Source organism: Papaver somniferum, chromosome 9 (genome assembly GCF_003573695.1).
Source record: "Papaver somniferum cultivar HN1 chromosome 9, ASM357369v1, whole genome shotgun sequence".
Taxonomy (NCBI): Eukaryota; Viridiplantae; Streptophyta; class Magnoliopsida; order Ranunculales; family Papaveraceae; genus Papaver; species Papaver somniferum.
In genome coordinates, this window is record NC_039366.1 from 2,587,509 (window position 1) to 2,599,819 (window position 12,311).

General features: G+C 39.9%; 1 protein-coding gene across 1 annotated transcript; it reads right to left on the reverse strand.

The window, feature by feature from the left end:
• Positions 1-6,827: 6,827 nt before the first annotated feature.
• LOC113311153 lies at positions 6,828-7,496 on the reverse strand. The gene has a single exon (XM_026560006.1). The coding sequence runs from the start codon at positions 7,494-7,496 to the stop codon at positions 6,828-6,830; it is 669 nt and encodes a 222-aa protein (XP_026415791.1).
• Positions 7,497-12,311: the final 4,815 nt, after the last annotated feature.

A 12,311-nucleotide genomic window follows, 5' to 3' on the forward strand; every position in this document is an offset into this window, starting at 1 on the left:
GATTTAATTTTAATTTGCAATTTTAATTCCAAATTCAGTTTTAGTTTATCTTGTTTTCAATTCATGGTTTGCTATCCATGTTTTGCTATCCATGTTTTTCCATGTTCTGTGTATTGTTCAGTTTCTCCATTTGATGTAATGTTCTGTACTGTTTCTGTTATGTATGTTCTGAATCCCAAATGCTAGGACTAGATGAAATCATGAACCAGCTGAGATAGTATTCATCATGTGCAGCTCATGTTCAGTGTTGATAAGCCCTTAGACTAGTTGTGCTTTAATCAGACAATTAGCACTTTGGTAATTCTCTTAGCTGTGAGTAGAATATCCTTTAGGTTAATGGTGGATTCAACATCCTAGTGTTCTTTCATCACTCTTTCATCACTCAAATGTTAAGTTTGTTCATTGTGAAGTGATGGAATGTTAGGCTAGAAGCCTTAGAGCATTGTGTTGATTGAGCAGTGGGGAGAAACTAGTGCTCACTAGTGACTGTGAGCAAACTGGTTCTCTTCCCACTCTAGTAGTATGCCTAGGCTCCCAACTTTGCCTTTCATTTTTTGTTCTTGCTCACCTTCACCATCTCCACTGCCCTTGGCTCAAAGCCTTGGTTTACTTCAATACCATTGCTTCACATCATCTTCACTGCCACCTTTCTTTTACCACTTTCTTTTGTAACTTATTTTGCTTCGTTGGCACTTTGCCACTGTTAACAATCACCATTTCACTGCCATTGTATATGCTTCCATTGTTTCATTGTCTTTACCACTGTCACTTTAGTGTTTTTGTCTCACTGTTTTCTTATTCACTTCATCTGTTTTCTTTCTCTGTTTCTTTTCTGTTTTCATTTCACTGTCACTCTTTGATACACTATATCTTTGTTACTCTTCACTACTGTTTCTTTACCTTCACTGTTCTTTCTTTGCCATTGTTTTTTTTTTGTCCTTCCTGGTTTGTTCTCTGTTTCTTTGTCATTGTAGACTGTTAGGTTAAGGCCAAAAGCCCAGCTCATTGCTAGGGTGAAGCAAAAGCCCATATCACTGTTAGGGTGCCCAAGGCTCAGTTCAGTCCATCTGTAGTCCAAAGGCCCAAAGCCCAGTTCATTCTTATAGAATAAGGCCAAAGCACAAACTCAATCAAGAGCCCAGTGCACTTCAAAACCAAAGCCAAGCCCACTGTGCCTAGAAGTTACCAAAGCCCAATAGCAAATTAGAACCCAAAATAGCTAAACACTACAAAACACCCCCAGTCTCTGTGGATCGACCCGTACTTGCACGAGCTACAACTGACGACCGTGCACTTGCGGTATTACTGTAGGCCCGTTTCATTGCTCTTCATATTTACACACCTTCCCGGGCCCACCAAGTTTTTGGCGCCGTTGCCGGGGATTGGTGCTGTGTTTTTCTTGTTGTGTTATTAGCTATTTTTGCATTTCACTGCATAGCATTTGCATCTGCATCTGCTTCACTTCATTTGTTGTTGGACCTGCTGTTCTGAACCTGTTTTTCCTCTGCTGGGACGCCACCAAGGAAAAGAACCAAAGCCCAACTGGGTTTTTGCAACAATATCAGAGCAGTTGGGCTGTGCTTAAAAGGTAACCCATTTAAGAGAACCCGAATTGTGGGCTTCCAATTTTTTAATTGTGGGCTTGTAATATTAAAGCCAATTTTTGGGCTTCTCTTATTTTCTGTTGGGTTTGTAATTAATTTTTGTGGGCTTGTTTGTTTAATTTGTGGGCTTGTTTAAATTCTTTCATTGGACTTGTATTTTGGACTCTGGGTTTAACCCCAGCTGAGCTTGTAACCGATTGTGGGCTTGTTTCCACTCAAGGGTGGACCTCGAAACCAAAGTTTTAAAACAAACGTCGGGCCTTAACCAACTGGGCCAAATTAAACTTTCAAAATTAAAACTTAGTGTTTCGTGGGCCGCAGCCTTCCTCCCATTCCATTAGAGGACCAACAGTGGGCTTGCTCCCAATTTCAAAAACCAAAAATTTCTCCCATAAAAACCAAAGTTTTCCAAATGTTTCCCTAAAAAACCAAAATTTTTCTTTTTCCCATCAAACCAAATGTCTCCCGACAAAACCAAATTTTTCCCAAAAAGTCCAATCCCATTAAAAACCAAATTTTCTTGTAGATAATGTGTTAGTTAAATTCCTTTTGTATATATTTGTGCTCATCCATTGTGACTCCGAATATGTTGGAGTTTTGCCTTGGATAACGGAGTTTTAATTCTGCTTTCGCCGAAATCGGGTATTCTCTCTCCTTTTACTCTACTCAGCATGTCCCTTTCCATATGTTGCATTCTAATTCTTTCCATATTTTAAACATTGAGGACAATGTTTAGTTTAGGTTTGGGGGTATAGAGTAGATACCACGATAATATGCTATAATTGAAAACGAACTCCTTCTTCTTTTGAAAAAATCGAAAAAATTAAAAAAAAAATAAAAAATGAAAAATCATAAAAATGGAGCTCATTTACCTTGAAATGTTGACTCTTGTGCAAATATGTAATTATTAGGAGTCTTAGTCTAGATATTTAGGCACCCTGATTCTAGCACAATTCACATAGTGATAAGAAATTTGCACGCGCACGATCTACCAATACATGTATGGCCTCGATCTTCAAGGTGTTTGATAGGAAGTACGATTGCCAATCACTTTAGAATACTGAACGAAACTTGACTAGCTTGTTCTTTGGTTGGTTGGGATAGAAGGTGGAGGTTACATTAAGAAAGACAACCATCGAATTTAACTGGGTGCATCAAAAAGGGCTACCTCTTGCAAAGTGTCATGTAATCTTTTGTTTCCTTTTGTATTGTATCAAAAGTGTTCTTATTAAAAAAAAAAAAAAAAAAAAAAAAACGATATATTCAAAAAAAAAAAAAAAATATCAGAAAAATACAAAAAAATCAAGTATTTATCAATTCCATTCTCTCTTGTTCCAAAAATAAAAGAGAGTAGTCAATGTAAATAAGAGTCATGTAAAGAGTCATTTTTGTTTATTGTAATAAGCAAGGAGGGTGTATGCCATTGATGTACAACGCGAGTAATTGTGAAATACCTCCAACTCATTCACAATTCTCGTAAAGTCCGGACAGCTAGCTAGATTTCGACCTTGGTTCTTAGCCTGAGAAACTATCTCTTGGTGATTAGTAGTCATAACTTCAGATCTTTCTTTACACATGTGTAGATACACTTTACACTCTTATCACATTCTTTTTTGTTATCAGTGTTAGGATTGTGCCTTCGATAGCTAGATTGACATCTCCATTTTGCTGTGAGCTTAACTGACTTGCACATGTCACATTTGATGGAATCTGAGCTTATATTTTGACCTAGAAATTTGTAGGTACGTTCTAAGCAAACCTTCACGAGACTTCAACTCGTCCACTAGGGACACTTAGTGGTTTAAAAGGCTTAGTGCATACGCTAAATGCATTCGAGAGACCAGCGACAGTGGTATAGTTAGGATTTCCTTAGTTTTGTTTTACTTGAGGACAAGTAAAATTCAGGTTTGGGGGTATTTGATGAGTGCCAAATATTGTATATATTTATCCCTTTTTGTTGGCATTTAACTCATCTTTTGTGCAGTAATTCTACATTTTATCCCATATTCTGTATTTTCATTGTTTTCAAGAATAAATATTTTTCTTACTTAATTTTGCATTTTTAGGTAATAAATAAAGTCTGGATAACTTGCGGAGCGGAAATGAGCTGAAGAGTGGTGAAAAGCCGGAAGAAATTACGCAAGGAAGCCGCAAAGAATGGAGCGCACGTCCAAAAAGCTAGGAATGGGCTCAAGAAGGAAGAATTGTTCTTAAAGAAGATATGGGCTTGGCATACCCAAGGCCCAAAACCCTTACCCAAACCCATTTTCTATATCCATACCCGCCTCCATTCTCAGCCGTTAGATCGGATCCATCTCATCATCCAATGGTCGCTTCTTCATCGTTCATCAAAATCTGAAGTCCCTGCAAAACACCATAGTGCCTAAATTCCAAGCCTTCAGATTAGATCACATTTAGATCCTACGGTCGCTTCTTTGCCTGTGCATCAAATATCGATACTTCCGCTTAACACTACAACACCTAACCTCGATCTTCGCCGTTAACTTTGTTGTATCAAAGCATCCGACGGTCGCTACCAGCCTCTTCAGGGGTAGCCATCCGATTCACCTACCAGCTTCGCATCCAGTGACTCAGATTCGCCAACATCGAACTTTGATATCCCGCCTCACACACTAGCAACCTATACCTATTAACCTAAAAACATCGACCATTCTCTTCTCTTTCTTCTTCTCCCTCTTTCTCCCCTACCCCGACAGTTGCAGAGCCACCACCACCTTCTCCACCTGCTCTGACTCCATCACCACCTCTACCTGTCTCACACCATCCCTAAACTACCAACCCATCATCACCCCCTAACTATCTAGCCCCTTATTCCCTCAATCTCTCACGTTTCTTCCCTGAAACCCTAAGCGTGAGAGGTTGATGAAGTAGGTGACCTAGAGATGAAATTGAAGCATGGGAATTACGCAAGGGAAGCAGAGAAGACATGGGTCGATGCTAATTGAAGAGAAATCGCATCAAAGAAGGTAAAATCTGAAACCCTAATTTCTCTGCCAAATTAGGTATTTGGGAAATTGTCCCCAATTTTCAATTGAAAATAAAAACACATGGAGAAGAACAGAGATGATAGGGGTATGGTTGAATTAAGTGAATTAGGTGAGAAACCCTAATTATGTACTGTTTGATTTTGGGGATTTTTGGGGAGGAACCCTAATTTTGTAATTTTGGGAAATTGGGTCTGTGGGTATAAAAAGGAACTGTGGTGTGTGTAATGTGTATCTCTGGACTAGCCAGTGTATCCCCATGAGGGCTGGACTAGCCAGTTCCTCTTGGGTAGATTTTTCTTCCCTGTTTTGTATTTGTAGATTTAATTTTAATTTGCAATTTTAATTCCAAATTCAGTTTTAGTTTATCTTGTTTTCAATTCATGTTTTGCTATCCATGTTTTGTTATCCATGTTTTTCCATGTTCTGTGTATTGTTCAGTTTCTCCATTTGATGTAATGTTCTGTACTGTTTCTGTTATGTATGTTCTGAATCCCAAATGCTAGGACTAGATGAAATCATGAACCAGCTGAGATAGTCTTCATCATGTGCAGATCATGTTCAGTGTTGATAAGCCCTTAGACTAGTTGTGCTTTAATCAGACAATTAGCACTTTGGTAATTCTCTTAGCTGTGAGTAGAATATCCTTTAGGTTAATGGTGGATTCAACATCCTAGTGTTCTTTCATCACTCTTTCATCACTCAAATGTTAAGTTTGTTCATTGTGAAGTGATGGAATGTTAGGCTAGAAGCCTTAGAGCATTGTGTTGATTGAGCAGTGGGGAGAAACTAGTGCTCACTAGTGACTGTGAGAAAACTGGTTCTCTTCCCACTCTAGTAGTATGCCTAGGCTCCCAACTTTGCCTTTCATTTTTTGTTCTTGCTCACCTTCACCATCTCCACTGCCCTTGGCTCATAGCCTTGGTTTACTTCAATACCATTGCTTCACATCATCTTCACTGCCACCTTTCTTTTACCACTTTCTTTTGTAACTTATTTTGCTTCGTTGGCACTTTGCCACTGTTAACAATCACCATTTCACTGCCATTGTATATGCTTCCATTGTTTCATTGTCTTTACCACTGTCACTTTAGTGTTTTTGTCTCACTGTTTTCTTATTCACTTCATCTGTTTTCTTTCTCTGTTTCTTTTCTGTTTTCATTTCACTGTCACTCTTTGATACACTATATCTTTGTTACTCTTCACTACTGTTTCTTTCCCTTCACTGTTCTTTCTTTGCCATTGTTTTTTTGTCCTTCCTGGTTTGTTCTCTGTTTCTTTGTCATTGTAGACTGTTAGGTTAAGGCCAAAAGCCCATCTCATTGCTAGGGTGAAGCAAAAGCCCATATCACTGTTAGGGTGCCCAAGGCTCAGTTCAGTCCATCTGTAGTCCAAAGGCCCAAAGCCCAGTTCATTCTTATAGAATAAGGCCAAAGCACAAACTCAATCAAGAGCCCAGTGCACCTCAAAACCAAAGCCAAGCCCACTATGCCTAGAAGTTACCAAAGCCCAATAGCAAATTAGAACCCAAAATAGCTAAACACTACAAAACACCCCCAGTCTCTGTGGATCGACCCGTACTTGCACGAGCTACAACTGACGACCGTGCACTTGCGGTATTACTGTAGGCCCGTTTCATTGCTCTTCATATTTACACACCTTCTCGGGCCCACCAGATTCATAGAGGAATAAGCTCCTGAAAATAGCACGCTCACTGAGCTTCCTGTATCCACTAGAATCCGGTGTACACGAAACATGCCAATCCAAGCAGTTATAACGATAACATCATTGTGTGGATCATATACACCTATCATGTCTGCTTCAGAGAACTCGATCTTTGTGCATCCAGGCTCCCGAATTTCTGCTCCATTTCCACTGACAAAATCGATATGTGCCTGGTCATTGAATGGATCCTGGAGTGGATGACGTTAATCATATGTACGTTAATCACATGAGATGTGACAAACTGTCCAGGGCCTTTCCCAAAATCCTTTTTCACGTACTCTTGTAGCTTTCCAGCGTCTATCGTTCGCTGGACCTCGATCTGTAAAGAGCGGCATTTCTCAGTCTTGTGACCATGGTCTTCATGGAACTTGCAGTATTTGCTCCTATCACATTTATCACGTGTCTCTGCTGGCAAAGGACGAGGGGGGGGGGATCAAATCCTTGCTTATTTTCTTGTACAACTCTATAAGATTTATGTTCAACGGAGTCAGCTTCATATCATGATATTTCTGATATCCAGTTCCATGCGTTCACCTTGGTTTTTTTCTCGAAATTCACCTCGATCGTTATGTTGTCCAATTGAACGGTTCTTTGACTTGTCTTTCTTCCCATCATTTTGATGATTGGATGATCTGTTAACATCTCTCGTCTCCTGAGGTTTGGAATCATCCTCCACTCGAATGTATTTTTCTGCTCGATCGTACAGTTCTTCTAAGGTATTTGGTGGTCTCTTGACTAAGGAACCGTACACACCTCTGTGATCATGCTGGTATGCCTGTTTGTAGGTTGCAATGACGACTTGATCGTTATCTCCATTCACATCGGCCAACTCTTGCTTGAAGCGTCGAGTAAACTTTCTGATGCTTTCCTCCTTCTGAATTCCCTGAAGGAATAATGCATGGCATCCCTTCCGATCACGTTTGTTGTATTTGTAGTTAGAGATGAATTCGTCAATCAACTTATGGTAAGTCCCGATCAACTGTGGCGGGAGCTGATTGAACCACGTTATTGCCCCTCCAGTCAGTGAATGTGGAAACATCTTGCACATCAACTCATCGCTGAAATGCCACAGAGTCATGGCAGTTTCATAGTGTAAAACATGCTGACCTGGATCATCTGTTTTCTCATCGAATTTTGGCAGCTTGGGAACCTGAAAATTCATTGGCGGCCGGAATTTTCTGATATTCAGTTTGAAAGGAGCCCCAACTGCTCAATGCAACCTGTCCATCTTTTCCTCTTTGGAACGCTTTTTCGACATTACTCTCTCGATCATCTTGCAAAGGCGAGATTCTGTTATTGCATCCACATCGCCATCTGAGGAACTGTCTTCCTGCTCATAATCTCGATCCTCTGGAAAATGAGCTCTAGATCTCATTCTTTTCCTTTGGGGCCCAGTGGGCTCTCTTCCAGCTCTGCCTTGCTCCGAACGAGCATAATAATCAGGCGAAAATTCTCTCTCATCGTGCTGATCTTGAACCTCTTCTTCATCATTCCTGAGACGTTTTAAATGGGTGGTAGTTCTGGCCGCACTCAGCTTGGTTGCAGCTGGCTGGGTCCCTGCTCGCCGGGGTTGAAAACGCTTTCGTTTAGGTAGATCTCTAGTGACTAACAGATTTTTCTCTGGTCGATCAAGATCGACCACTTCTCTATTTTGGTCTGCAACTCGTGGGTTAATTCGACTTCCAAGGCGCTGCCATACAGACCAACCCCGCTGGTTGTTCAGGTTTCTAGTCCTAGGACGATACTGGTTCCCACGTTCCAATCTCAGGAGAGCGTTCTCTTTCTCCACCTTGTTCAGCCGATTGCGTAACATTTCTTCCTCTGTACTAGGAGTTGCGGTTCGTCCATCTCGCTGGTCCTGTCGATCATCATTATTCCTTGATGGGCTAGCTGCCGAATACACGCCCTATGTCATATCGAACTCGTGGGATTTCTCCATCAGATATAGAGTCCACATCCATTCCTTCGTTTTCGATCACTTGTTGTTTTTCCCTTCTCCGATTCAGATCTGGAGTTCTATCGCGGAAACGATCTCGATCTCGTCCATGATCTAGGGCTCTGTCATGAACACGATCTTGACCCTGCCTGTTTCCAGTGGGTACTGCTGGAGCTGATTGAACCTCGATCTCGTACCTTTCAGATACGCGTCTCCTGCGCTGTTGAGAATTGTTAACAGAATCGACCCTTCGCGCAGTTTGTTTGATTGCTTCCATAGCTCAATTTGGGAAAACACGATTATCTTTTCTCGATCCCCTTAGTCGGCACCAATGTTTGTATGGTAAAATTACTTCTACCCCAAACACGAATTTGATGATGATTTTGTCGAAGATCGATCCGCTGCTTTAATATCCAATTGAACATTGTAGGGGGATACCTGCAAAAAACCCTCTGATGCTAAAGTTAGACGGAGTTTCCGTTTTATATGGTGTGAATTTCCGTTTCTTTTCTTTAATTCTGTTTTGTGTGGAAGATTTCTTAACTTTTGGGGTTATGAGGCCCTGTCTTTATATGGTGCGAATTTCCGTTTCTTTTCTTTAATTTCGTGGTAGGCATCAATTTTTATATATAACTGGCCCCTGCATGCCTCCTCCCTTAACTGGCCCTGCATGCCTCCTGCAATAACTGGCCATTGCATGACTCTACAATATAAATTAAATTTAATTAGCCTTGCATATTCCAGATATATTATAGACCCTTCTGGAATGTTCCTTTAGGTTATGGAACTAGCCAAGCAAAAATGGGTGTAAGAGACCAAGCCCAAGAATTAGTGTAAAATGCCAAGCCCAAGTAGGGAATTTTTTCTCAAGACCAAAGAGGGGCGTAGAAATCTGCAAGGCTAACAGTATGGGGCGAGATTATCCAAGGGATATCGAATTAAACTGCATCGTGCTACACCGAATCAGATATACGATATTAAGTTGCATCATGATGTACCGAAACGGATCTACAATATTAAGTTGCATCGTGCTACAACGAAACAAAATCAACTGGCCGACCGGGGTTGGCCGCCGGTGACTGCTGTTGCAACTATGCCTGAGAAGATGAGCTGACGTCATAGTGACGCCATCTGCTGGCGTCATGCTGACGCAACTAACGATAACCCTAACATCGTCATAACGGTAGCGGAATATGCTAACGGCGTAAGGGATATGCCGACGCCGTTAATATTTAAGGAAATATTCCGTCAACGTCACCGTTTGCTGACGTCGTCGTTCGTTGACGTCATGATGATGTCATTACCCGCTGACGGCTGATGACATCATGCTGACGCCATATATTGTTGATGTCACTGCTGACTATGCTTTTCTCGCTTGCATGGCAGCTACGGGTTGGTGGAAATTGTTTGTCATGGCAGTGCTTATGTGGAGACATCTTGCTACTTGGCATGGAGTTTCTTGCACATGGGCTTGTCCATAGTGTGCTTGTAAAGCCCACATTGGCTATTACTAGGCTAATAGGAGGTTTACATTAGGCCTAAGTAAGACCATTTTTATTGTGAAACCATCATGGTCTCCAATTGTTAGTCTTAAGTCTAACCACTTGTGGCTCATCTTCTAATGTAAAATATCATGGTACAAACAATCGCCAAAGTGTAGAGCACTGGATTCAAAGCCGTCCAATGCCTTGCGTTTCCTTATCTGCATCTTGCGCGAGGTCCTATTTTTAGTAATTGTCATTTTGTTGACCCAACCCCCAAGATTTTGGTGCTCTAGATATAATGTTGTGATTTTGTAGTTGCGGGAAATCCTACGACACACCCCTTATGATATTATGATAATAATTTCTGCATCTAATCATTTTTATCACATAATCATCAATATAAATGCTAGAAATATAACTAGACATAATGATTTTTTACATGGTTCGATCAATGTGATCTACATCCATGGTTCTTCACTATGTTTGTTGAAATTACATAAGTGTTATATTTAGAATCTCCATTAATAGGTTTTTGGTAGAGCAGTAGTTCTAGTTTTAGGTGATGGAGGAAGAAGATGAGAATACTAAAGATAAGTTTGACCTCTCCTTTTCTTTCTCCTACCTTTCTCTTTATATATGTGTTTACACAGTGGGTCACAGCTAATATAAAATGAGTGACAGTTAATAAAGCTCATATTTTAGGATATAGAAGTGCGGCTCTGATGATAAATGAAGCGCGGCTCTGTTGATAAATGACGCGCACTCTGTTGATAAAAGAAGCGCGGCTCTGTTGAAAAATGGTGCGTACTCTTGAAATGGATAAATGACGCGCACTTGAAATGGATAAATGACGCGCACTCTTGATATTGCCTCGCTCTCTTAATGGGTTGTGCGATATTTTACCCCTACATTTTGCCTCTTTTTTCTTGAATATTGTTTGAAGAGCGATCTTCAAGGAAACATTTTGCTTGTAGTTATTGGAGCAAGACGCGTGATGTTGGGGTAATCTTTGGTCTTTGTTGTGAAAGGAACTACGCGAAAGAATACTAATCTTCAAAAGTACGTACTTGCCTCTATTCCTTTGTGAAGTTCCGAAACTTTGTTGATATTGATCAGAATTTCTTGATGGAACGATTCATTGCTTTCGATTTTTCCTCTGCGTGCTTGGTGTTGGAGTAGTTGATATGATGTTGAACTTGCATGAGAATTATGGTGTTTGAGGTTGAGGGTTGGTTATTGGTATTGAACTACTTGAAGCTTTAATGGGTTTGGTGCTTTGGAGATTTTGTTGAGCTTGAGTGTGTTTGGTCTTGCAAAGGTGATGCTTCATGGGTTATTGATAAACGGTTGTGTGTGGTTTCTATGACACATCTTCTATTTCGCTTACTTCATGGGTTATTGATAAATGGTTGAGTGTGTTTGGTCTCGTAAAGGTGATGCTTCATGGATTATTGATTAACTGTTGTGTGTGGTTTCTATGACACATCTTCTGCTAACTGCATCAATGTTAGGAGAAGTAGTTCATGCTGGTGAAAATCCAACGGAATATCTTTATTTAGCTTTCACCGCTACATTCTTTGCTGGAGTTCTTCAAGCTTCCGTAGGCTTCTTAAGGTTAGAACTTAGAACTACTTACTTATTTCACTCATTCACTCAAGTTTAAATTATTATACGTAGTACTGATAAATTAAACTTGACTAGGTTCTAAATTTGCAGAAAAAAGAATGACTACTTTTTAGCTGTTCATATCTGTCCCAATGTTTTTTTCTGTCACTATTTTTCAATTAATCCATCTATATCTTTGTTTTGACATATTTGGAGCTTTTTCCAAGTTTGTCGGATTACATGTTCAATAAATGAGTATGGTTTGAGTAAAGTAGCAGTTTTAACCCTATGTCTCTCTGTTGATGAGGAGGTTTCTTTTGTTTCTTGCAGGGTTCTTGTCTAGTTAGTTACATAATTAATAAATGAATCTGGTTCATAGAGACATCATCGCTTACTGTTTGAAATGGATAAGAATCGATGAAAGTAAAAATCAAAAAATCTTTTGATTTTATTCTAAGAAATATTGTGATTTTGTTTGTGTAACTTGATAGTAACACTTTGTTTCTTGTGTTTTATTGTGCAACTTCAGTTAAATGGTTGCTTTCCATGGAAAAAAAGGAAACGTCTACCGTCCACCAACTCAAGTAAACAAGTCAAACACGAACGCTGAACAATTTTGTGGGACGAGATGGTTTGAGCAGATTCAATTTTATTGATAAAATGGAACATTTTTTTTTTGCTTCTTAAATCGATTTTCAGTTGTCCCATATAAATGTGAATCATATTGGTGAACTTTCTTTGTCATTTATGTAATTTGACAACGATAACAATACGCTTATGAAACACCTATTTTGCCAGCTTTTTATATGTGTACAAGCAAATGTTTGCCAAATTGTAAAATGCCAAGCAGAAGTGTCTGCAACCCAAAAATTATGGGACTCAAAATTTTTACCTATTGAATTACAGTTGCCTGCCAAACAAAATTTCATTCAAGTTGTCCAAACATTGAGAT

Coding starts and splice junctions, on each gene's coding strand:
- LOC113311153 (XM_026560006.1), bottom strand. CDS start 7,496: ATGAATTTTCAGGTTCCCAAGCTGCCAAAATTCGATGAGAAAACAGAT.